The 26,599-nt window shown below is 46.7% G+C and overlaps 3 protein-coding genes and 1 pseudogene across 11 annotated transcripts in view; 2 read left to right on the plus strand and 2 right to left on the minus strand.

Annotated features, from left to right (window-relative positions):
- The window catches only part of ELP1 (elongator acetyltransferase complex subunit 1), a 115,746-nt gene extending 108,058 nt beyond the window's left edge, over positions 1-7,688 (plus strand). For both annotated transcript variants that reach the window (XM_048849682.2, XM_048849679.2), the window contains exons 33-37: positions 840-951; positions 1,609-1,736; positions 2,206-2,360; positions 3,873-3,951; positions 6,915-7,688. In XM_048849682.2, coding sequence (XP_048705639.2) covers positions 840-951; positions 1,609-1,736; positions 2,206-2,360; positions 3,873-3,951; positions 6,915-6,982 — 542 coding nt within the window. In that variant the 3' untranslated portion in view covers positions 6,983-7,688. The remainder of the gene's footprint in view (positions 1-839; positions 952-1,608; positions 1,737-2,205; positions 2,361-3,872; positions 3,952-6,914) is intronic.
- A 1,568-nt stretch (positions 7,689-9,256) lies between these two features.
- On the minus strand, positions 9,257-10,695 carry ACTL7A (actin like 7A). Its single transcript, XM_048849715.2, has one exon. It carries the CDS (start codon positions 10,533-10,535, stop codon positions 9,267-9,269), a length of 1,269 nt encoding a protein of 422 aa, XP_048705672.1. The 5' UTR covers positions 10,536-10,695; the 3' UTR covers positions 9,257-9,266.
- A 1,577-nt stretch (positions 10,696-12,272) lies between these two features.
- LOC125637418 (actin-like protein 7B) lies at positions 12,273-14,304 on the plus strand (annotated as a pseudogene).
- A 7,928-nt stretch (positions 14,305-22,232) lies between these two features.
- The window catches only part of APTX (aprataxin), a 43,811-nt gene continuing 39,444 nt past the window's right edge, over positions 22,233-26,599 (minus strand). For 7 of the 8 annotated variants that reach the window (XM_048849737.2, XM_075128928.1, XM_075128929.1 and 4 more), the window contains 3 exons: positions 23,998-24,108; positions 22,929-23,032; positions 22,233-22,573 (listed from right to left, as the gene is read on the minus strand). In XM_048849737.2, coding sequence (XP_048705694.1) covers positions 22,419-22,573; positions 22,929-23,032; positions 23,998-24,108 — 370 coding nt within the window. In that variant the 3' untranslated portion in view covers positions 22,233-22,418. The remainder of the gene's footprint in view (positions 22,574-22,928; positions 23,033-23,997; positions 24,109-26,599) is intronic. The other variant, XM_075128927.1, reaches the window with a different exon arrangement.

The raw sequence follows: 26,599 nt of genomic DNA on the forward strand, positions 1-26,599 counted from the left end.
GCTACGATGGAGCACCCAGAAGGGGACACAGTCGAAGGAGAGGTTACTTACATGCACAGAAATGAGTTCTCCGAGATGTTTTATCCCAGTGGGTGCTCCGCCTCCTGCCCTCCTTCCCTTCTGCCGTGGTGTCTGACTTTGTGGTTGAGAAGGAACTGAGTGGCAGTGGGTTTGCACCTCCCTATGTGTCCTGGTATAGGACCATGAGGAGCTGCTCTGCTAGGCCTGCAGACATTGCTTTACAGTCTCCTGGCAAGAGTGTGTAGGTGCGCGCACATCCTTCTGGGGAACACTCATACCCACAAAACATTTTGAATTCAAGGTACCGTACAGGTAAGTAACCTCCTCGTCCTGTTGCAGGGGTAAACGTAGCCCACCTAAGTTTCTGTTCCCTCTGACTTGGCTGTTGAAAGATCATGATCACCACCAAGGGTAGGGGCATGAAGGCCGTGTCTTACCCCTGCCCCTCTACTGCGCCTGTTCTCTTCCTCTGCCATGTCCTGGGGGAACTTGACTGTGGGACAGAGGCTCTCTCCCAGTGCCACCAGGGTACTGGTCCATCAGTAGAGGTCCCGTGTAAGACTGTTTCTTGTGGAGGGAAAGTTGGAGATAAATGGGGAATGGTCCTATTCTCCATATGTCCATGGTACTTAGACTTCTCCAGACAGACCCTGCTCGGAGCTAGGATGTCCTGTGTCCCTCCCCTGGACTGCCCATTGGCATCGCCTGCTCTCAGTGTAACCATGTGCTGTTCTTTTTTCCTCTGGTGCTTGTAAAATAACTTCCACCTTCATTGGGGACCAGAGGAAGGTCTAATTTGTTGCTAATTTGTTTTGCAGATGATGAGACACCAAACTGTCTGGAGGCAGACCTTATTTCCGAAACCAGCAGCATCGTGACAGCCAGTGACATGAGTGGCAAATACTCGCATAGTAACTCGAGGATATCTGCGTATGTCCCTGCCCTCAAACCAGATTGCAGCTGTTCATGCTGTACTGGGGGAACGAGAGGTGGAATGCGTGGCTGTACTAACTCCATCTGCATGCTTACTCACGCAGCGATGGACTCTCACTACTGCGGGGCCGTGGGTGCAGACAGGAGAGTGCACCAGCAGTTGTATAATTGGGTTTAAAAAGAAGAAGAAATGCGCTGCAGACAAGCTGGTCCCGCAGGCTGGGCCAGAGTTTCTGCTGCAGTCCAGTCCCTTAGTGCCATTCCCGTGACACAAGCAGCTGGATCTGTCCAGCTGCCATGGAAGCGGGTGTGGCCCCTGTACGGCAGCTGCTCGGCTAGTCTAGTCAAAGCAAACACAGACCCATCCTCAGGACCAGCTCCTTGGCAGCCACACCCAGCAGGCAATGAGTGCAGGTGGGAAGCCAGCCCTCATTCTGTGCCTTGGCTGGCAGCCCACCTGCGTCTTGCATGCTTTAGTAAGAGGTGTACGTTACCGCGGTAAGATGCATTTATTTGCAGGCTTCATTGTGGGCGGGGGGAGGAACTGGGGGGCAGCTGGGGATTATGACTTCCTCTTGTAAGAGGGAAAAGAAATGCTGTTTGCTCTGTCCTGTTCTGTTGCCCATGGTGATACTGGACATTCCTTTCTTCTAGCCGATCCTCCAAGAACCGTCGCAAGGCAGAGCGCAAGCAGCACAGTCTGAAAGAAGGAAGCCCTCTGGAGGATCTGGCCCTTCTAGAGGCCTTGGGAGAAAACATCCGCACTACTGAGAACATGAAGGGTAAGGCCCCCTGGCTGAGCCAAGCCAGCATCCGGCTTGTGCAGCGGTCTGAGGCCAGATGCCACGTTCGGATCTTGACAGATGGGCTGCAAAGAGTAGCTACTGCCCAAGCCTCGAGAGTGGGGGAGGGTCGCTGAAGAGAGCAGCCTCTTCCCCAGAGACACCTTGGCAAGGAGCCAGGATCAGGGCTACTGATTGGCTTTGCTGCTCCAAACCTCTGCAGCTGTCACTGCTCTGATGAGTAAAAAATAGTCCCAGCCCCCAGGTGTAAAGAATCAGAGTGAGAAGAGCTGGGCTGCGCTAATGTGAAGAGAGCTTCCCTCATGCTGAACCCACCTGGCCCCAGGGGTAACAGCAGCTGTGTTCCATTGCTCCGTTCACCCTGTCCCCAGTGCTAGAACAGCCCCGTGGCTTGCTCAGTGAACTGTTGATCGCTGTGATGGAGCTTATCCTGATCTCTTCCTCACAGGTGAAGTGCACAGCTTATTAAAGGGGCTTGTGCTCTTTGGCTACGATGAGCTGGCCAGGGAGCTGCAGCAGGCCCTGGAAGAGGCTTTGCAGTTGATAGAGAGGTCACTCCCGGAAATCTGGACCACAGACCTGCAACAGAATCCTGCTAACCCAGTAGGTGCTTGCTCCCTGATGGCTGTGACCTGAGTCGCTGTTTGCAGCTTACATATTTGTGGTGCTGTGGTATCGTTTATAGAGGCAAACCCTGGAGTCTTTAACTCAGACAAACTGTGACTGGAGTCAGCGGCAGTGTCGGCCTCCAAATCTGCCCCTTGTTGCAGTATGTCAGATAGACCTCCTAGAGAGTGTATTTCTAGAGGCGTGCTGCATCTTCCCACGGCTCAGACCTTGGCTGCCAGCCAGCGTGGACACTGCCTGCTGTCTCCGGTGCTAGTTGGGAGTGATCCAACTGGCTCAATAGCGCTAGGGGACTTCGATGATTTGTGTGTTCCTTCTATATTCAGTGCACTGTGTTAAGTGAAGCAGTTTGTGGAGTTCAGTGCAATATACTCTTCCTTTATATGTTTATAATTGAGCAAAGAAATCTTTATAATGGTTGAACTGTTAACATCCTGAATTGACCACTAACATATCTTACCTCCATTGGACTTCAAATATTTATGTTACCAATACAGTCACTTTAATGCCCTTGCTCTTGTACAATGTATACATGCCCCATGATGAATGGGACAGAAAGAGGAGGGGATGGAGAATTAACTCAGACTTTCTACAGTATTGCCAGTGGTCAATATCATGACAAGCTTAAAAAATCACAAAACTCTTTAAAGATATGAAAATGTGAGATTTCTTTTTCCATGCTTTCTGGTTCCCCAGCCTTTAGGGTTAACTTGGGTCACATTTTGAAACTTTTCTCCCTCAGCACCAGGGCAAGAAACTTATTTTTAATGCAAGTTGAGGTTCTCCTGCAGTCACCTGCCTCTAAGAGCTGGGTCTTTAAGACAGACACACACATCATGAGACTTGTGGCTTATCTCAAGAATTGGCAACACTGTCACAGCAAAGGGGGCTGGCACGGGGGTGGGGAGAAGATCTCATGCATGGTCCTAAAGTCCAGGTGCTCCTGAGATGCCATTCCTGCCAGCTCCTATTGCTGTCTTTGCACAGGGCTTCTGTAGGCTCTTTCCATGTTAACCACCAGCTCTTTCTGTCTGTGATCTGTGGTGCTCCCTGGGTGCTCTGTCTCCTCTGGTGGGGCCCTCAGATTGCAGCACAGTGTCGTGCAGCTTTACTTCCCTGCACCCCCCTCTATGCAACAGTCGCATCACACCGTTCGTCACAGAGCCCCTGCACTGGTTCTGAATCTCATAGCAGCTGCCTTGGCAGCCATAAGTTGAGCTGCAGATGGATGGATACGTGCCATTAGCATCATCTGCCGAAAATGCCAAGCGTTGGCATGGGGGGAGGAGCAGGAGCGCAGATCTCCCTTTGAATCCAATGGCAATATCAAGCAAGCTCCCATCCTGCAAAGGGAGCACTAACTTCCTCAGTGGCAACAGGCAGAACTGCCGGTTGGGTGGATCTTGGGGAGCTTGGTTGTGGAATCTTCTGCTTCATAGTTATAAGGACTTGAATATTGCTGATGTACCAGTATTGCCTATCCTACAGGTCCTGGGCCCCAATTCAACTGCAAATAGCATTATGGCCGCCTATCAACAGCAAAGAATTGCAGCTCCTGCAGTACAAGGTTAGTTAAAGAAAGGATACGGCATCCTAACCGTAGGTACAGGGTATCTCCAATGGTAGCGTCACTAGGGCTAGATGTGTTATAGAGCTATGGCCTAGTGACGCAGTTTGGAGGTCGATGTGGTAGGTCAGTCGTGTTTTTGATGTTCCCTCTTGGCATTAAACAGATGTGTCTCTTGTAAGGGTTACACTTTTCCCTTCATGAATTCCTCTGACAATGTTGTTGCCCTAGGAGTGCATGGCACTTACACCTGACTAGACAAACCAGGTACCTGCTTCTCAGGAGCTGGAAATCTAAGGAGAAGGGAGATGATTTCTGTGGTCTGACTTAGATGATTTATATCTACTCTTTTTCACTAATAAAAACTCACCTGGTAGAGTTCACCCCACAACCTGTCTAATGTTGTTTTAAGATGAAATGTAACCAAGTTAGAGGAACCCAAAAGTAGCTTGTGAAATGCTGAAAAAGGAAGACTGCCCATGCACTCCTGGGTGCATGTTTACCACTGTTGACTGTTGCTGGGTCAGGACCTTGAGAAATTGGAGCTGTAGGCTTCCTGGGGACAGCTGGGTGATGTTTTTTTGACACGCAAGATTTTTAGTCAAAAAATGCATTTTTGGTGCCTCCAAGCTATCCAGAAATTTGGGCTGATGAATAATTGTTTTGGCCAAGAAAAAACACAATTAAAAAAAAAATCTAAATGTTTTGTGTTAAATTCAAATTGGCCTGTTTTAAAAAAGAGTGGGAAAACACCCCTACGTGATCAAATCAAAACAAAAAGCTTGTGCGGGAGGAATTATTTTTAGTCATCTAAAATGTTTTGGTTGACCTGAAACAAAGTAATTGAACCACACACACGCACCCCATTTAGTTTCAAATTGACCCAAAACATTTCAGTTGATTCAAAACAAAATTTGAGTCTTTGATTTGATGGAAAAAGTTGGTTTGGTGTCATATATTAAACTGGATTTTATTTATTTATTTGGATCCCTGCACCAAAACATCGATTATTTGCTCAACTTTATTCCTAAGCCTTTTGCTGCCAGGGGAGATCTCTCAGCTAGAGTAAGCATTGGCTCAAAAGAACCCAGCCACTTCCACCGCATCATTCCGCTCCTTCAGAACGTTGTCCAAATGATCATCAGTGCTATGTGGATCAGTGCTAGGTTTACACCCCCCCAAGACATACCACCCCTGGTAACCTGTATTAACCTGTTGCAGTGTTGGTTTGCACTGGGGTCCTGAAGAATTTGCTTTAGTCTGAAGAGCAGGTATTGCTAGCGAGATCTACAAGAAGGAAAGAATCCAGCTTGACTAGGTCCCATGTTGGGTTTGCAGGCTTACTGTCAACAGAAATGTTTTCCTTGTGCAAGTGTACACCTTTGAGGTGGAATAATTGAGCTGGTGAACTTAGAACTCCACAATGCCATGTTTGGATTTCCTCTTCAGAGCAGCAGTCCACTTTCAAGAGGAAAATGAAAAACTGAAATGTCAGGGGCAGGGATATTTTAGGGACTTTGTTCGAAAGCATTATTTGCCTTGCAACAAAGAGGGTTTACTGGTGATGATGGTTGTCATGCTGTCTGGAACTGTTCATGACTGTGAGTGCCTACCTCAGGGCAGACTGTCAAAAACGGGCAGACGCCCCCAAACTGTTGGTATGTTCTAGAATTAGATTTCACCAACCCAGTAACAAATGTGAACTCTTGAAGACCTAAAATAGTCTTACCATGGAGTCAGAGAGGGTCCTCTTGGGCACTCCAGTCTATCTTGCCGCTCAGGCAAGCTGGACTAAGTGATAAATGGTCACTTATACCAAGAATCACAAAAGATTCAGATTGCTCCCAGTCCCAGGATTCCAGGCGTTTATCCCCAGGTCAGTTTGTACCTCAGATCTCACACCAAGGACAACGCTCATAGTGAACCCTATAGTAAACTAAGGGTTTATTGACTAGGAAAAAGAAATGAATTATTTACAGGTTAAAGAAGGCAACGTATATATACAAATGAGTTAGTCTGTGGTTCCAAAAGGTGACAAGTTGCAGTAATCTGTCAGCACTGATTGTCTTTTAGGGCTAACCCAGGTTGAGCCTGGGGATCTCTGCTTTTGTTTCCTAGCTCCAGCCCTGTGACAGTCCAAATAGCAAAGAGATGAAGAATTTTCATGTCAGCTGTCTTTTTTTCCTTCTTCCAGAATTCAAGCTGATGGGATGAATTTTCTTGCACATAGCACCTGCAGTGGGTGTAAGAGGGCCATCAACCCAGTCTTTGTTTCACAGGGGTCTATTGTCTTGGTAGTCCTCCTTGAGGGGCGGGAGAGCCACTCCTCCTACCTTGGTTCACAAGTTCAGAGCAGGCATTTTTACAGTTATAAAGCAAAACTTACATATTATCTTATAGCATGGGATACAAGCATTACAAGTTGTATACCGCAACTTACAAGTGTTTTATAGTGTAAACACATCCTTACAAGTCTAACATCTGTCTTGAGCTATACTAACAGGTGAGCTGGTCTGGTTTCCAGCTATGAATTTCAGTGCTCAGCTGGCACCTGGTCTACTAGCATCACAATGGTATCTGTAGAAATATTTTTGCTTGGGGTGAAATCTGGCAAACCCACCTCAGTCCCAAAATAGATTGGCCAAGTTGTAAATCTATACATGTGTCACATGCCCTTCGAGGCCCTCTAACTGGAGTGGTCCTGTTGAGCCCCACTTGGACATACTTCCCTTCAACACCCTTAAGCCAGTCTCCAGGTGCCTCAAGTCCTCCTTTTCTTTTTGCGGATACAGACCAACACGGCTGCTACTCTGAAACCTCTCCTAAAAGAGAAACTCTTGTCTTGTTTGAAAGCTTGTCAGCAACCATTTATGGCCTGCAAAAGAAGGGCCATGGAGACTTTCTAGTGTTCAGCTCCTAAGAGAACTTCAGGGAACCTTACCTTCTCTTCTCTTGCTTTTCAGATGCAGAACTTCTTATTCCTCCAAAACTCAATAAAAATATCCAGTGGAAACTGAATCTCTTACAGTAACCTGAGGCCAAGAAATCTTGCTGGACTCTCAACTGTAGTTTATTGTGAGCTCATTGCTTCCCCTTCATTTTGTTCTTACACTTACACAGCCACACAAACTGTAGATCTGTTCTCGCCAACCCTGGAGAACAAGAAGAGAGGCAGTCCCCATAGAGAAGTCCTTACTGGTGCTGTCTGAGTTGGACATCTGCCAACTCTCTTCCTCTCTCCTTTTGCAGCTCTGGTGCATTGCACCTAAGACCGCTTCCGAGCCAGCTGTCCTGGCTGCAGTACGTCCCTGCTGCCATGGCTGTGCAGAGACTGCAGTCGTTTTACATCGCCCAGGTTCACTCTTTTTGGATCCTGTGTCCCTGGAGTCCAGGTGATGCATTTTTTAAGAATGTTCAACAGAGCCACTGCCTCCCTGCTGCACTGAGCTTTGTTTTCCCATTTGACGTTGGGTGGCTGTTACAAGACGTTAGCCAAATCCTGTCCAGTCAATCCCCGGTCCCACCATTGACTGCACTGGAGCTACTGTACACTAGGCAACTAGGTCCTCAGCTGGTGCATCTGTGCCAGTTTACACCAGCAGCAAGTATGGCCCTAGGTTTACACTGCTGTACATGAGCAGATTATGGCACATTGTGCTTTGTCAGAGTGATTACTGTACAGAACCTCTTCTCTTCCCAAAACATGGCATAATAAAGATGATATTGCTTAAACTGTCTCTCCAAGCTGCCCTGAGTCGGTTTGTTGGACAAGTGTTATTTTGCATGAGCGCTTCAAATCAGACTGTCCACAGACTCCTGGATACAGGAATGGGCTTTCATATGGCTGGGGTCTGAATGTTCTCCCCGGATATCCTGGGAAAAGGGTTGGCACACACAAGCCATCTCCAGGTACAAGTGATGTGCTAAAAGAGGGAGGGACTTACCATTTCCATCAGGCTGACAGAATAAATCTACAGCTAGCAAATCTCCTGTACACTTCATACACTTGGCTAGCAGAATTCCACTGGGACTCCACAGTCTGAGGGTGACAGATATTGCAATTGCATGTAGGTTATGAATGCTTTATGGACTGTTGGGCCAGGGATTGTGTGCAATTCCACAGGGAAGGGTGGCCACAGCTCTGCAAGGCTCTAAAAATGGGAGGGTGATTGTGGTGACTCACTCAAGCTGTAAACATCCCCCTCACCTCCCCAAGACATACCACCCTGGTAACAGCTCGCACCTACTGGGTTTTCCTGAGACCAGCAGACAAAAAAAAGGGCTTTTGGTGTAAAAGGGCTGCACTTTAACTGGCACAAGGTGTTCTTTCTAATCCAGCAAATGGACAAGACCTTCTGTCCAAGGGGGCCTCAACCCTTGTGGAAGGGTTGGAAAGACTTCAGTGTACTAGGGCCCTATGGAGCATGTTTAAATCCAGCTATTGTTTTTTATGATGTTTCAGCTGTAATTCTTTCACCTTAAGAATAAATGTGCTTGCTTTGAAGGAGCTGTGTGGTAACTTGTAAGTGCTGGCTATACACTGTTCATAGGCCTCAAAGAAAGCAAGGCACAGGCCCTTAGGCAGACTGGCTTGCTAAGGATATCACAATGTAAGGCAGGGGCTGTGCGCCCTTAAACCCCTCCAATCAGAAAGGCGTGGGACAAAGGTCCCTGCCCCGAGCCAGGTTGTTGCGGGAGACCTGGTTAGTACTCCTGGAGTGGACCACGGAGCTGCATGTGCAGTTACTCTGAAACTAGTCTACCAGCCCGGATCCATTTTGGGCACTAAGGGGTAACCCATTAGTTAGAAAAATTTCATTATGACCATAGCTGGTGGTCAGCAGCAGACTCATTGTAGATGCTGGAAATGGTGCTGTTTTTCTCCATCGCTTAATCAGGCATTTTCAACCTTTTTTCATTTGAGGATCCATAACAAATTTCAAATGGAGCTGGGGAGCCCTTTGGAAATCTTAGACAGCCTGTGGCCCCCAGGGTCCCTGGACCACAGGCTGAAACCCACTGCAATAGACAATGGGTCTGTACCAACTGCTATATCCCTTGTACACTGGTAAATCCTCTTTTGTCAAATAGGCTACAGTGAAAATCCTTATGAAACAGACGAGATAAAAGCTGTTAATGTGCAACACAGAATGCTCTGAGCATTTAATACAGCCACAGTGGAACACAGATCCAAACTTCATTTTAGTAGCTTGGTTTGCTACCAGTATCTGAGAAAGAAACAGAGGTTCTTAGACATCTACAGTCCACTCTGGGCAGCAGTGTTGATGCTAAGCTCGGTCTTGTCCACTTTGTATTCAGAAGCATTTCCTGTAGATGAAGAAAGGACCCTGTTCTTCATATTCTCTTCTGTAAACCCAGAGCTGCTGAAAGGCCTTGAGTGATGCCAAAATTGACCCTCCCGTCCAGACAGAAGACTTTCTGTCAGGGGATGCTGCTGCGATGGGGTCGTCATTGGGGCACATCTTGGTCAGGTCTCTCTGGAAGCGATCAGGGAAACCCCTCAGCATGGTACAACCTCCGCACAGCAAGATGTTGCCCATCAGTGTCTTCTTGAGATCAGCATCACATTTATTGAGGCAGGTCATTGTCAGCAGTGAGAGCGCTGGCTGCTGTGATCCTATCAAGGATGGTTTGAAGAGCATTTCAGCACACAGGAATCTCTCTTTGCCAATGGCAATTAGGTGCCCATCTGGAAGTTCATAATTAACCTGCTGTTTCTGGAGAGGCAAACCCATGTCATGCTGAAGGTCCAGAGACGTATAGCAACACTTCTCCTTGATATCTTCTACCACACTTAATTGTTCCCCAGTAAATGTTTTCCCAGCCTCATTTAATAACTTCATGAGGTAATGGGTGAGGTCTGATCCAGCATAGTCTACTCTTCCAGTAATGCTTGGCATAGTATAACCTTCATAGATAGGGACCACATATGAAACGCCATGGCCACTTTCTACCACGAGAGCGGAGGTCTTTCCGTATGAATACATAGATAATCTGGACTGGTAGGCGATATGCATGGCAGGAGTGCAGAACGTTTCAAACAGCATCTCGGCATATTTCTCCCTGTTGGTGGTAGGACTCAGTGGAGGGTCGGATACCAGGACAGCATGCTCCTCTGGCTGAATCTTCATCTCTTTGTGGAAAATGTATTCCCAAATGTCTTGGACACAATCCCAGTCGACCACTATGCCATGTCGCAAGGGGTTGACCAGTTTTAGAGGTATTTTCACATCCTGAAGTTCTTTTCCAACAAAGGTTTCTTTGCGATTGTCCCCAGTTTTAGCAGTCTCCTGGAAATGCTTGCCCACTGTGGATGAAATAACATGGGAGGGACGAGGCTCTCCAGCAAATCCACACTTACAGTAACCTGTGCCAATGTCTATGATCACCGCTCTAGTCTCCTTCACAATCTTAGGGCTTCCCTGAGTTGATGAAGCGCTATTCTCTTTAGGCTTTTTACTGGCCCTAACTAGTACCGCCCGTTTTGCAGGACCTTCCTGGATTGTTGCTTCCGCCACAGAGTTGGCGCTTCCTTTGACTGACATTTCCTTTCCTTTTGTCATAGATGTTGATTCCCTTTGACTGCACTGGCAGAAGCCATGGCAAGCCGAGAAATACCAGGGGTAATTTTGGAACTTTCATGCCACTGACATCACTGATTATGACATCAGCTGTCTGCTGCCGTTTGGGCTACAGCTTAGTATTTCAGAAGTCTTCTCTACGTGAGGACTTCTGGGGGAAATACACTGCTTGTTTAGCCTACCAGAGAGCTAGTGGGGCCTGGCTGCCGCTGTTTCTACCACCATATATCCTCGCCTGGCTCTGAGCAGTAGTAGGTGACAAGGTGGCTGGTCTATGCCAACATTCCCACCTGCTGCTACTGGCTGTGGAGCCATGATGTGTGCAGATACAGCAAGTAGGCATGTCTGCAATGCACGTAACACAGGGGTTGTTCTAGAACATGTCTAACACTAGCTTTGACTACATTCTTTTCTCAAGGAAACAAACTGCTTCCTCCCCAGCCTCCTCCTGAAAAGGTCTAGATCTTTTCTGAAGTCATTTTTAAGTGTTTCACTAACCAGTATTCCTTTGGGGCCTGATTTGTTTAATATTCAACAAAGTTTCCATCTCTCAAACTTTGTGTGATTGTGGTCATTTTTAAAAACAACACTGGTGAGAGACAGCCCCCAGGAACCCTGTCACAACATCATGTGTCGATGGGACATGGCTGATTTGCTTAAGAACACACTGAAATACAGAGTCAGGCTTGTGCTGTATAGCCCTTTGTAGCCTTATCACCCCCCTCCTGTCATCTATAGGTTTGCCACGAAGAAATACAGAGCCATAACAGAGTTAATGAAGAGGTCTAGGGTGCAGTGGGGTACAACAGGGACACTGTTGTAAACCACCAAAATGAGGCTGCCTCCTGCTGAACACCACCATTGTCCATCACAACAACATCAATATGAAACATACCTTCAGCAAGATCTAGTAGTGGTTTCTACCCAGTCTAAGAGGGGAAGGGGACATGTGACTGCTGGCTAAGGAGGATGGGGCTCTCTTCAGAGCCCCCTAGTGCCACTGCTTGGCTAGAGCAGTCCTTGTTGAGAAGTGCAAGAATATCTGTCCCTTGGGCTGGATGATTCCTCTGCAGTGTTCACAAGAAGCAGAAGAACAGTATCTTATTCTTAGCTAGTGTTATTTTAAGCAGTCTTTTGCTGTGAATGGCAAAGCAATATGGGCAAAGCCAATAGCATCACTGAGTAGCTGAAAACTGGCGTGCTCCGTGGTTACAGCTGCTCTCGATGAAAAATGCTCGGTATTCAGATTAGAATTACTGGGTCCTTTACCATGAGCAACCGCTATGCCCCTGACTCACTGCTGCGGTGGGCCTCCTCGCTACACAGCCTGGAGCCCATGGATCCCGCCTGAGTCTGTTGCCGTCCCCAGTGTACCACCACATCTTAATATTACATAAGCAGTGTAAGAAGGGAAAAGTCTCTCTCTAAATGTGAGAGTGGCTGTACTCGGGACCGGCTCCAGCTTTTTTGCCATCCCAAGCGGCGAAGGAAGAAGGAAACAAAAAAAAACAAGCCTGGTTGAGCTGCCGCCGAGGTGCTGCTGAAGAGGAAGAGAGGGGATTGCTGCCGAAGACCCAGACGTGCCGCCCTGATGACGGACGGAGTGCCGCCCCTGGCACCTGCTTCCTTCGCTGGTTCCTGGAGCCAGCCCTGGCTGTACTAGAATGCCACCTCAGCGTGTTCAGCGCACCCATCGCCCTAATACGTAGGCCCCAAAGGATGAGGACGTGCGACCCCAGGAGAAGGTGAGGAAGAGCCGTTTTCCACAGCAGCGTGCAATCCAGCAACCAGCCCTGGGCCGGGAAGCACAAGGTCATCACCCACCTTGACATAAAGTCGAATAAAACATTCTGGAGCTGCAGTTCATTTTTTATACTTGATAATTGCTTCAACAGTCCCACTGGTAAACACGTAAGAAGCCGCCCTTTCCACAAGCACACATCACTAATGACATCAAAGCAATGACCTTCTCATGACAATACTAATGTTACAAGAGTATTATTTGGACTTCATGCCATCTACTCGAATGATCTGGCTGTCAAAATTAAACAGCGGATGCAAATGGCTGCAAGGAACAGGGCTAATGCCAGGCCTACAGCCATGACAGCTGCGCAGGAAGGGCATGGAGAGGATAACATGTTGTTGGGGACATGTACCTCGTCTCCAAAGGCTGAGCCCAAGGGCACAAAGAAGGTGCAAGTACTAGTTGTAGACTTTAGTCACAGCATTGTAACTGAGGATTTGTTGCAGAACCAAGGCTTGACCATGTGATTTCATCTACAGGAAGTAAGAGTTTTCAGGAGACTTAGAATTGGGGACCAAAAAAACAAAAACAAAATAGGCTTGGATAAGACCGTCTGAATGCTAAAATACCATTAAACCTAGTCAGTCCATTGAGACATGGCATACGGTGCACTGGAATTGTGTCCACAATATTTGGGAATATTTCTTGTACAGGGATATCTGTATCCATCCTGAGGTCCACACTGTCCTGATAGCAGACCCTCCACTGAGTTTTGTCACCAATAAGGAAAGATCTGCAGAGCTGCTCTTTGAAATCTTGTGTGTTCCACCAAAGCTTATAGCCTGCCAGTCTACACTGTCCACGTATTCTTATTGGAAAGACCTCAGGTCTGGGTGTAGAAAGTGGCCATGTGGGTTTCCTGCATACTATCTATCCATTCAGGTGGCACGCTGCAAAACATTTCCAATAATATGAACGGTGCTGGAGAGGACCTCACACAATACCTAATGAAACTGTTCGAATGAATCTGAGAACATGTTTACAGACACACATCTCCACAGCTTAGAAGGCATCAAGCAAAAGTGATGCCTTGCTGCTTCTGATCTTGATTCCCTGGGGATTTGGCACATGATCAATACCACGCTGACTGAGAACTTCCAGATATGCACCTGATCTCTGTTGGCAAACAGGTTTTTGGGTGCTGCAGAAGCCTTCTTCAAACCCTCCCTGCTACAGTCAGCTCAGCCAGCACGTCACTCCCCGACCATGACCTGCATTAATAAACGGGATGCCACCCTGAGAGAGGAAAGGCAGAATTAAATACTGTGCTGTGTGGAGGTACGACCACGCTGCGTGGCATCCCTGCCCACTTTCAGAGAGAAATTAAGAGGGGGTTCCCTAATGGTAACTCTAGCCTCCCCTGAAATTAGACCCTCCAGTCCAGACAGAAGTTTTGCTTTGGCTTCACTCCAGTTCTTTCAGCAGCTCTGTGTTAGCAAAGACGAATTATGATGAACAAGTGTTTTTTATAGGCCACAGAAAATGTTAATGGTTCTAACTCAGGGGTTTTCAAACTGGGGGCTGGGACCCCTCAGCGGGTCACGAGGTTATTACATGGGGGATCCTGGGCTGTCAGCCTCCACCCCAAACCCTGCTTCGGCTCTAGCATTTATAATGGTGTTAAATATATTAAAATGTGCTTTTAATTTATAGGGGGGGGTTGCACTCAGAGGCTTGCTATGTGAAAGGGGTCACTAGTACAAAAGTGTGAGAACCCCTGCTCTAACTCATCACCTTTTTGAGCCTGTGGACAATCCAGCAGGCATGTTCACTGGGATAATATTACAAGCTAACATCAGCAGGCTGAGAAACAATCAGCTGTTTCCTTTCGTCTACTAGTTCAGTTGTCCAGTAAGTTTAAAATGAATATTGGCTATTTAAATAAATGGCTTAAGTGAACGTTAAATGTAATCTAACGTATTAACATTAAATGGTCTGGCAATTCTTCATGGACTTCAGTGTTTTTGCTGGTTAGAATTAGGGCTGTCAATTAATCAGAGTTAACTCACACGATTAACTCAAAAAAATTAAATAGCAATTAATTGCACTTATATCAATTGAAATTTATTAAATGTTTGGATGTTTTTCTACTTTTTCAAATATCTATTTCAGGTACATCACAGAATCCAAAGTGCACAGCGCTCACTTTATATTTATTACAAATATTTGCACTGTAAAAATGATAAAAAAAATAGTATTTTTCAGTTCACCTCATACAAGCACTGTTGTGCAATCTCTTTATCAGGAAAGTGCAAATTACAGATGTAGATTTTTTTTTTTTTGGTTACATAACTGCACTCAAAAACAAAACAATGTAAAACTTTAGAGGCTCCAAGTCCACTCAGTCCTACTTGTTCAGCCAATCGCTCAGACAAACGTTTGTTTACATTTATGGGAGGTAATGCTGCCCGCTTCTTAATTACAATGTCACCTGAAAGTGAAAACAGGCATTCGCATGGCACTGTTATAGCCAGCATCGCAAGATATTTACGTGCTAGATGCACTAAAGATTCATATGCCTCTTCATGCTTCGGCCATTGTTTCAGAGGACGTGCGTCCATGCTGATGATGCTCGTTTAAAAAAATAATGCGTTAATTAAATTTGTGACTGAACTCCTTTTGGGGGAATTGTCTGTCTCCTGTTCTGTTTTACCCGCATTCTGCCATGTATTTCATGTTATAGCAGTCACGGATGATGACCCAGCCCATGTTCGTTTTAAGAACGCTTTCACAGAAGATTTGACAAAACGCAAAGAAGGTACCAGTGTGAGATTTCTAAAAATAGCTACAGCACTTGACCCAAGGTTTAAGAATCTGAAGTGCCTTCCAAAATCTGAGAGGGAGGAGGTATGGAGCATGCTTTCAGAAGTCATAAAAGAACACACTGATGCGGAAATTACAGAACCCGAATCACCAAAAAAGAAAATCAATCTTCTGCAGGTGGCATGTGATTCAGATTATGAAAATGAACATGTGTTGGTCCGCACTGCTTTGAATCATTATTGAGCAGAACCTGTCATCAGCATGGATGCGTGTCCTCTGGAACGGTGGTTGAAGCATCAAGGGACATAAACTTTAGCGCATCTGCCCTGTAAATATCTTGTGGTGCCGGCTACAACGTGCCATGTGAATGCCTGCTCTCGCTTTCAGATGACATTTTGAACAAGAACTGGGCAGCATTATCTCCTGCAAATTTAAACAAACCTGTTTGTCTGAGCGATTGGCTGAACAGGAAGTAGTACTGAGTGGACTTGTAGGCTCTAAAGTTTGACATTGTAGAAAACATCCAAAAATATTTAAATAAATGGTATTCTATTATTTAACTGCATGATTAATTGTGCAATTCATTTTTTAAAATCACGATTTTTTTTAAATCGCTTGACAACCCTAGTTAGAATTCATCCTGCTCAGTCTAATGTGTTCAGTAATCCTTACCTGACTATGAAATGTAGACAAGGTCTATACAGGGTCTCCCTGCAGCAGTCCTACGAGGGGAAATGCCCTGGATTTTGACAAAGTACTGCAGAATTGAGCCCTTCTAAGGAAGAGACCAGACACTCTTATTACAATTCAATTTACGTCAGAAGGTATGCTTTGTTAAACAATGTTGCGGTTACGAACTACATCAAAAGCAAAACAGGCAGATTTTAAAGCCTAGCACTGGGGGTGCTCAACACCTCAGAATCAGGTCTTGTGTCTAGAGACCTCTGCAGAGGTTCAACTTTCAGGCCTGCTGCACGGCTAAGTGTGAGAGTTAAGCATCCACAATCTTGGTGAGCTACACTAGGTATTTTGTATGGGGGCACCGAGGCATTTTAGTAGAGATTTCATTTGATTGAACGGACGTCACTTTCTAACACTAGTTTCAGTCACCATGCCAGACCCAGTAAGAGGGACGCAGCCATGAGAGAAGTCAACTTGCATGTCACTGAGAGCCAAGGGGAAGTGCCCTCACACCAGATTTAGGTAATTTCCCCACAAAGTCAAACACAAATCTATAACTACCTACCTGGGGAACTGTCACAGGGTGCTGATCCAAGCTCTGTGGAAGCCAGCACCCTGATCACTAACCCCACCTACGGCATGGGCTGCGGTTGAAATAGATGAGTACGCACACACCTGCTGGTAGCCTGACAAGTTAATGAGTAATTAGCCTGCCAGCTGAAGAACCCAGGAAGGAAAGCAGACAGTATAAAAAAGGCTAATCCAGTGAGTAGGAAAGGGCTTCTCAGAACTGCTGCTAGGTGGTTGAAATGTACCTGGAGCATAAGAGGAGGCAAACGCACACACAGGGTGAACCTTGGTGGACCAGTGCACTGCTTCATTCACAAAGTGGGCTGACCAGCCAGCGTTCTCTTGGAGAGGAAGGGGGAAGCCAGTTCACAAATGTGGGCTTGTCCAGGATCCATCTGTCAGCCACAACCAGGAAGGCTTGAGAGGTGGCCTGTGAGAGGAATCTGGAAAAGATGGAAGAGCTCATGCTCAGAAGGGGATGCAGTGGGCATTGCAGCAGACCTAGTGACAATATTCTGGGGTGGCAGGCAGACCAACAGCATGTGTTTCAGGAGTTCATGCCGGAGCAGACCCAGGTACAGCAGCAGTTATTACAAAACATAACAATTCTTGCCAAGGGGGAGCGGCCCTGGACCTCTCAAATGAGCCCTGGAGATAATCCAGTGGCCCTAGGGATGTTCGAGGGAATTCCTGCTAGGGCAAGCTAGGATCAAGTATTACGGGGTGTAGCCCCTTCTCTGGCAGCAGAAACACAATATCTGTTTACGTGGCAGAGTGAAAAGCAGGCCACGAATCATGAAGTGTTAAAGGCTGCTGTACTGGACTATGTAGGCTTGTGGCCAAAAGGTACAGACAGAAATTTAGGGAAGCCACATGGATTTACAGGGTTGGGCCCAAATCTTTCATACAGAAGTTGAGAGATTGGGCCAATCAATGCCTGAGTCCCAACGGGCAAGATTTGGAAAAGGCCATGGATACCGTAATATTAGAACAATTTATGTGAGATACCACTAAGGTCTCGGTGAGGAGACCAACCAGAGACAATGGATGCAGCAGTAAACCTGGCCAAGTGTGTTGAAGCAAAATTTCCCAGGAAAGTGTCTCATCCCCCCCAAGCAGGGAATGTGAGGGGAGGAAAGAGATTAGATCCCTCGAGCGAGAAGGTCTGGGCATGAGAGACAGGAGGAGAAAAAGGCCATGTCAACAAGCTGGGAAATTACTTGCTACCAGTCCAATGGGAAAATGGTACATTAAGTGGGACTGCCTGTATATGTAATGTGGTCTGGGGGAATTTTGCAGCTAGTCTGGGGTGATGGAGACCTCTAGGAAGAGTGCGAAAACACTCCCTGTAAGATTGGGCTGTAGGCCAGAGGATATTGACCTAGCAGCTGGTTGTTCACTCTTGCGGAACAGGCAGATTAAACCACAGTGGTTTTAGGAGGGGGAAACCCTAGATGTAGAATGCATACACAGGGAGGAAAAATATTATCCAGTGGCTGTAGTCACATCGAAGATATGTGGGAGGTTCCAATAGAAAGGGGTGAGGGTAGTGGAAACCTTGCTCCAGCCTGTGGTCATGGGGACTGTGTGGAACGCATTCCCTTTAAGGAGAGGAAAGGAGGCCCGGGGAAAGGAACCTCAGTGGGGTGTGAGGAAAAGAGGGGCTGGGATTAAGCATGGAGCCAGAGCCCACAAGGGGTGATATGAGAAAACCCTAAACAGAAAAAAAGCCAAGAAAGTGGGTCAGAAAGGCTGGGACAAAGGAGACGCAGGAAAGTGAAAAACACCAACAAGCTAAGAAAACAAGGCCTAGGTGGAGAATACCAGGCAAAGAAGCTGGAAAAGGGGATGAAGGGGCAGGGGTCACCCACACACAGGACAATCTGAAGGAAGGGCAGGAGGTCAACCCAAGATACCCCAGTTAGGGGGACTGTAGGAGGGAATGACCCCCCCCAAAGCCTCTTAAGGGGGCTCAGAGACCCTTGGAGTGGGAGGGGGTCTGTTGGGGAAGAAACCCCAGTGTGCTCTACAAAGGAAGGGGCAAGGCCAGAGCCAGGATCTGTAGGCTGTCCCTGCTGTGATGATCTATGGGATGAAATTGAGTTCTGGGGTAAACCCCCACCTAAGACGTGCTTATTCTGTGGCTGAGGATGGAAGCCCCCACGGGTGGCCCATGAAAAGGCAGACTAGAGAACTGCAGGGGTGGTGAGAGAGCGCAGCCTCCATAAGGAAGGTAGAGCTTGGTCCAGCAGGAAACCGAGCCCTCGTGGAAAAGGGGGGCCCTGACCGAGCTGAGGAAACAAAATGAAGGAGGTGGGTAACACAGCGCTGTTACCAGCCTGACAAGTTCACGAGTAATTAGCTTAGCCCCTGAAGAACACTGGCAGTATAAAAGGCTAACCAGTGAGCTGGAAGAGGCTCCTCATTACCGCTGCTCTAGGGTTGTCTTGTACCAGGAACTTAAGAGCGGACAAAAGAAGAAAAACACATGGTGAAGGTACCTTGGTGGCTCTGCGTGCTGCTTACTTCACCAAGCGGGCTAACACCCAGGGTCTCCCCGGAGAGGAAAGGAGAGTCCGTTTCCAGGACCAAATACTTAATACAGGGACTCTTCACTGAAAGTTGGCCGGGTTAGTGTTAACGTTGCTGATCAGTCAGAGAACAGGCTCGTTGGAAGTTGAGCCAATGCTCCCTGAGAACGTGATTTGGCAGCCGCCTGCTTTGTCCACTGCTTGCAGGAAGAGCAGCCTGCTGGAGCTGGTGGGGGCTTGGAGCCAGGGTGGGCTAGCAGTTCCCCGTGCGCCAGCTGCCGAGCAGGCTATCAATTGCTGAGCAATTCAGCTGTCCCTCCCCCCCCCCACTGCCATGTGCTGCTCCTGCCCTCTGCCTTGGAGCTGCTCCCTAGAGCCTCCTACTTGCCATGCAGAGGGCGGGGAAGAGGGGTGCTAATGTCAGGGTGCCCCTCGCCCACATCTCCATGGACAGGGCTCAGGACAGAGGGAGGTTGCTGGCAGCAGCTGCTGTCTCAACTTGCCGATCTACTTAGAAAGGCAGCGTACTCAGAGTGGGGTCAGCATACTTAAAGGGGCAATGCGTGTCTCCCCTCCCTTGTAGAGCGTGAGGCTACCTTAACAACAACGTGTTAACCCTTGAGGTCTCAGCCCAGTGCTGGCTCATCATTTAGGAGCAAGGCATTCCCTGGGAAATATCCCCCCCTCTGACTAAACCACCTCAGCCAAGCTTCAGAATCATCATTACTGTGTACAATATTAAATTGTTTAAAACTTTAGTGTGTGTGTGTGTGTGTGTGTACACACATACACAAACTATTGTCTTTTGTCCGGCAAAAAAAATGTCCCTGGAACCTAACCCCCCCCCCTATTAATTCTTATGGGGAAATTGGATTTGCTTAAAGTAGCATTTTTCAAGAACATAACTACAGCGTTAAAGAGTTACTGTAATGGGCTCTTCCATCTAGCAGAGAAAGGCTGTAAGTAGGGCTGTCAACTGCAGTTAACTGACGCGATTAACTCAAAAATTAATCGCAATTAATTGCACTTAACAATAGAATACCAAATTTATTTAAATATTTTGGATGTTTTTCTACATTTTCAATACTGATTTCAATTACAACACAGACTACAAAGTGCACAGGGCTCACTTTATATTTTTTTATTACAAATATTTGCACTGTAAAAATGATAAAAGAAATAGTATTTTTCAATTCACCTCATATAAGTACTGTCGTGCAAACTCTCTATCATGAAAGTGTAACTTACAAATGCAGATTCTTTTTGGTTACATAACTGCTCTCAAAAACAAAACAGTGTAAAACTTTAGCGGCTACAAGTCCATTCAGTCGCACTTCTTATTCTGCCAGTCGTTAAGACAAACGTTTGTTTACATTTACGGGAGGTAATGCTGCCCGCTTCTTAATTACAATGTCACCTGAAAGTGAGAACAGGCGTTCGCATGGCACTGTTATAGCCAGCATCGCAAGATATTTACATGCCAGATGCACTAAAGATTCATATGCCTCTTCATGCTTCGGCCATTGTTCCAGAGGACATGCGTCCATGCTGATGATGCTCGTTAAAAAAAATGCGTTAATTAAAATTTGTGACTGAACTCCTTTTGGGGGAATTGTCTGTCTCCTGTTCTATTTTACCCGCATTCTGCCATGTATTTCATGTTATAGCAGTCACGGATGATGACCCAGCCCATGTTCGTTTTAAGAACACTTTCACAGAAGATTTGACAAAACGCAAAGAAGGTACCAATGTGAGATTTCTAAAGACAGCTACAGCACTTGACCCAAGGTTTAAGAATCTGAAGTGCCTTCCAAAATCTGAGAGGGAGGAGGTATGGAGCATGCTTTCAGAAGTCTTAAAAGAGGAACACTCTGACGTGGAAACTACAGAACCCAAGCCACCAAAAAAGAAAATCAACCTTCTGCTGGAGGCATCTGACTCGGATGATGAAAATGAACACACATCAGTCCGCACAGCTTTGGATCGTTATTAAGCAGAACCTATCATGAGCACAGACGCATGTCCTCTGAAATGGTGGTTGAAGCATGAAGGGACATATGAATCTTTAGCGCATCTGGCATGTAAATATCTTGCAACGCCAGCTACAACAATGCCATGAGAACGCCTGTTCTCGCTTCCAGGTGACATAGTAAACAAGAAGCGGGCAGCATTATCTCCTGCAAATTGTAACCAACCTTGTTTGTCTGAGTGATTGGCTGACCATGAAGTAGGACTGAGTGGACTTGTAGGCTCTAAAGTTTTACACTGTTTTATTTTTGAATGTAGGGGGTTTTGTACATAATTCTACATTTGTAAGTTCAACTTTCATGATAAAGAGATTGCACTACAGTACTTGTATAAGCTAAATTGAAAAATAGAATTTTGTTTACAGTGCAAATATTTGTAATTAAAATATAAAATGAGCACTGTACTCTGTATTCTGTGTTGTAGCTGAAATTAATATATTTGAAAATGTAGTAAACATCCAAAAATATTTAAAATAAATGGTATTCTATTGTTGTTTAATCGCGCGATTAATCGCAATTATTTCTTTTAATGGCTTGGCAGCCCTAGTTGTAACATAATCCAAAGGCTGGAAGTTGAAACTAGACAAATTCAGATAGGAAATAAGGACTACATTTTTAACGGTGAGCATAATTAACCATTGGAACAACCTACCAAGGGTTGTGGTGGTTCTTCATCATTGACAATTTCTAAATCAAGGGGGGGGGGTGTTTTTTTCTAAAAGCTTTACTCTAGGCATTATTGTGGGGCAGGTCTCTGGCCCATGCTATATAGGAAGTCAGCCTAGATTAGGGGTGGCCAACCTGAGCCTGAGAAGGAGCCAAAATTTACCAATGTACATTGCCAAAGAGCCACAGTAATAAGTCTGTAGCCCCCTATCAGCTCCCCCACCCCTGCTCCAGCCCCCAGTGCCTCCCGCCTGCCGCAATCAGCTCTTTCGCATGCACAGGAGGCTCGGGGTGGGGGGAGAGCAGTGAGCGCATGGCAGGCTCAGGGGAAGGGGCAGAGCAGTGAGCACCCCCTGGCACATTGGAAAGTTAAGGTCTGTAGCTCCAGCCCCGGAGTCAGCGCCTATGCAAGGAGCGCATATTAACCACTGAAGAGCCTCCGGAGCCACAGGTTGGCCACCCCTGGCCTAGATGATCCCTATGGTCCCTTCTAGCATTGGAATCTATTCAATCTGTACCAGGTACTTAGCAGACTTTTGAATAAGCATAAGCCACATTTTCCCCCGGAAAGCCCTTGAGAGACTTCCCAGTCAGACACACTGCGGGAGTGATAGTCCACAATGAATCTACAAAATACTGAACTTGAGGCTGCTTTATTTGTATTCTAAAAAGAAGTTACAAAAGTGTCAGTCGTATGCTGTTTGTACTAGCGAGGAACCTTCGCAGTGTTAAACCTGTAATTCAGCTAAAACAAAAATCTATGCAACTCGACAAAAAGTGTTTAGCCTTAGATTGATCAGATTTCACACAGTGATCTGTACAGTTATTTTGGCCAATGTTTCTTGAGATGTTCCTTTAACTGTGGGATGGTAGACTGGTGTTGCTTGCACACGTGACATCTGAGAGGCAACTTGAGGAGCGCAGAGGTCCCATCTTTAACCAGAACTTTTCCTTTGGTCTTCACCATCTCTATCACGTCTGAAGGAAACAAAGACGTTTGGTATCAAAACACTGCACTCTCAGCACTATGAAGAGTCTGCACGCTGCTTTACCTAAACAGGTAAAGCATTTTATCGTTGCAGAATAGGGTTTCAACATGCCACATTCTTTCTTCAACTATTCCTCCTGGAAATAGAAGAGTCTGTCCCGTTGTTAAACATAAGCCAATCAAATGCTGTGCTAGTTTTGTCAGAAAACCAATGTTACCCAATATCCAAAACTAAGCAGGACCTTCCACTTTTTCTAACACACTGTTTAAGATTTACATTAGCTTTGAAAATACATGAAAATGATAACATTATACATCATGGAGCAAATTTTATAAAGTCTTTACCTTGAGAGTTTAAGAAGTATTCTGTAGTAAAAGAATTCCAGTGCTTTTTGTTTTTAAGGCAAGGAGAATCAAAATCCTGGCTGATTACATGGAGATGTATTTGACTGAAACACAAGTAATCGTGATTTTACATTTACAAAAGAATTATACCAACATTAGCTTGATACGAATGTTAAAGGATTCTGCTAAGCACTGGGCACAAGTTCACACCTGCCCTAAACAGATCCAGCTCCTCTGGATGTCTCTGGGACATATTCATCAGAGATGTAAGTTACATGGGGGGTTCAAACAGCTGTAAATGGTGACATGGTGTAACTCACAGGGAGTTAACTTAGACACTGATGAAGATGGCGTTAGCAAGGAAGGCAACTCACAAGGTGGTGTAGAATAAGACAAGGTGATAGGAGGCAGGAAGGAGTGCAGCCCAGAATTACTTCTGGTGCAACTCCAATGAATGCCGTGCTCTCAACAGGTTGTTTTTTGGGGGGAGGGGAGGAGCTTGGTGTGTGTGCACATGTGTGTCTTGGCTGGAAACATTAAGTCAGTGGGACTTAGGAAAGCACTTTAGCCCAAGTTTATATTTGAGTCGGGGCCTTTGGCTCTATGTGTACTACAAATTCAGCCACCTCTGACAATCTGGTTGCAACGTGGTCATCCCATAAACCAGCTGCTATTTGTAGTACAGCCTGGACTTTAACTGTGCTTTGTAACCAGGTTAAAGACTTGGTCAAGGCTCAAGACAAAATGTAGTTCTTCGAGATGTGAGACAGACGTGTATTCCAGTTAGGTGCGTGCATGCCCAGTGCATCGAGCCAGCAAGTTTTGCCTAGCAGTACCCGTAGGGGGTGGCACTCGCACCTCAAGACTATACCCCCTCCTCTGGCTATATGAAGTGGCGCTTCCTTCACACTGAATGCCCATAGACTCCGACGCAGAGGGGATGGAGGGTGGGTCGTAGAATACACGTCTGCATCATATCTCAAACAACAACAGTTACAGCAAGTAAACATTTCTTCTTCAAGTAGATGGAGCCATGCATTCCACTTAGTGACTCACAAGCAACACTCACAGGAAGTGGGGTAAGTGATGGACTGTCAGAGTGGTACTCTTTGCGATGCAGAACAGCCACAGCCTGATTGCCTCTTGGATGACAGAGCACATCCAGTGTTCTCTTCCTTGCCTATATAATAATACATGGCAGTTCTATAGTCAGTAAATACATGAACCACTGAGCCCCTGATGCAGTCTAGCGAAGTGTGACAGATATCGTAGATGGCCCAAAGCTCCAGCACACTGATATGCAGGAGTGAAGCTTCCTGCTCCAACCATGGACTCTCAGCAACCCCAGATGTGCTCCCCAACCCATCAGGGAGGCATCAGCGACAACAATCCTAGTTGGTAAGGGCAGGAGTGAAAGAGGGCCAGAACGGCATACCGCTAAGAAGTGGCCACCAGTACCGGCGCTTACGCAGCCGACGTTAAAGCGCTGCCTTTTGGCCCCCCTCCCGGCCCAGTGATTTAAAAGTGGCTAGACCTGGGCCCCCGTACCGGTAAGTCTTCTATGTTACTTTCACCCCTGGGTAAGGGCCAGATGAAGGGAACGCCCTGACCCATCCGCCAGGATGGAGTCTGGGATCAACGGATGGAGACAGAGCAAACTGTCCCAAGTGTGAAGGGTTGGATGGTAGGGTGCTCTTGAGCTACATTTGAAGAAGGTGAAGATGCAGCCTGGCAAACTGAACCACCTGAGTGCATGTAGACCTGTGGCCCAAGCATCTCGGGCACTTCTGAACGGTCATGGAAGGTTGAGACTGCAGACTGAGACAAAAGGCACCAAATCATCTGAAAATGGTCAGTCAGCAAAAATGCTCTCAAACTCAGAGTCTATTAGGGCCCCAATGAACGCGATTTTCTGAGTGGAGACCAATGTTAACTTTTCAGTGTTTAGGATGAGATCCAGAATAAGCACAGCATAACATGTATGTGAGAAAGAACTTCTTCTCTGGACCTGCCCCCTAGTAGCCAGTTGTCCAGATACGGGATGACAAGGATTCCCTTTTTCCTGAGGTACACTGTCACCATGACCATACATTGGGTAAGAACCGGGGTGGGGGCAGAAGACAGACGGAAAGGAAGGACATGCACTGAAAACGGTGGTTCACCATGACAAGGTGGAAAACTCTTCAGTGGCCACATAGAAGTAAGTGTCCTGAAGGTCCAGAGCAGCAAACCAGTTGTTTGGAGTCAACATGGGGAGGATACGGAGAGGGGGACCATTCGGAACCTCAGGTATCTGATACATTTGTTGAGGTTGCAGGGATTGAGGATAGGGAACCAGAAAGCACCATGAACAAAAACCTTGACACTGGCACTCCGGACGGACCTTGTGCACAACTCCCAAAGCCAGTAGCAACCAGACCTGCTCGAGGAGCAGTATCTCATAGAGGGGTCTCTGAAGAGAGAGAGAGAGAGAGAGAGTGGGGAGGGGTAGGGTGCAGGAGAATTGGATAGCATAGCCCAGTCTGATGGTGTTTAGGGCCCAGCTCTCGGTGGTAACTGAGCACCAAACACTGTGAAAGCAAGCTAGCCTGTCCCCAAATGGCAGGGACCCGGGTAGTGAAAGTCATGACTGGACCGCTGCTCTGGACAAACAAGCCAAAACGGGTGCTTGGGGACAGCACGTCAACTGGCTAAACCCAGAACCTGAATGTCTCTGCCCCTGGGACCTAGGTCCACTTTCTCAGGGGAGGAAAAGATTGCCGAAAGAGGCATTGCAGGCAGTGTTGTTGCTGCTGACCACCATGCTGGCGATTTTGCACTGCCTGTGTATACGCCCCCAAGGAACATATGGTAGCCCTAGAACCCTCGAAGGATTTCAGTTTTGTTTGAAAAGAGGACCTGACCATCGAAGGGCAAGTCCTCTATAGCGGGCTGCACACTGATGCAATACCCAAATTTTGCAGCCAGGACGCCCTCCTCATGGTTACCACTGAGGCCATCACTCTGGCTGAAGTATTCATTACGTCTAGCACAGAGTGTAGCAACATTCTAGGCACCAAGAAGCCCTCAGCAATAAATGCCCAAAATTCCTCACTGGAGGTTTCAGGCAGCTGGTCTGTAAATTTAGACAGTCATCCAATTTACAAAATAGTATCTGAACAGCAATACCTGTTGTTCACAATCTGCATTTCTAGGGAAGAAGAGGTGGTGTAGTTCATTCTACCCATTAAGGCCATCCTATTAGAGTCCTTATTCTTAGGAGCTGACTTAAATCTGCCCTGCCGAGCTCTGTCGTTCACTGCAATTACAACAAGGAATTAGGAATTAGAAATTCCTGGGTGGGAGTAAAACCCCTGCATCAGGACAAAGTAGCATTTCTCCAAATACTTTGCTGTAGGCAGCAATGAAGCCAGTTTCCTCCAAAGAACCTTTGCAGGCTCTAAGAGTGCATCATTAAATTGTGAGGGCCACTCGCCCTGGGACAGATGGTTGCAGGATGTCCAGCAACTAATGGGTGTTCTCCTACAGGAGCTCCACCTGGATGCCCAGCGAAGCAGCCACATGCTGCAGAGCATCCTGGCCATCTTTGAAGTCCTCAGGCACTGAAGGGAAGGAAGAGCCAGGCATGGCTGAATCATTCAGGGATGATGAAAAGGCAGTTAACTGAGCGA

This window comes from Caretta caretta, chromosome 5 (genome assembly GCF_965140235.1).
Source record: "Caretta caretta isolate rCarCar2 chromosome 5, rCarCar1.hap1, whole genome shotgun sequence".
Classification (NCBI taxonomy): Eukaryota; Metazoa; Chordata; order Testudines; family Cheloniidae; genus Caretta; species Caretta caretta.

Bases quoted from the DNA above. Each gene is read 5' to 3' on its own strand.
- ACTL7A (XM_048849715.2), bottom strand. From the start codon at position 10,535: ATGACAAAAGGAAAGGAAATGTCAGTCAAAGGAAGCGCCAACTCTGTG.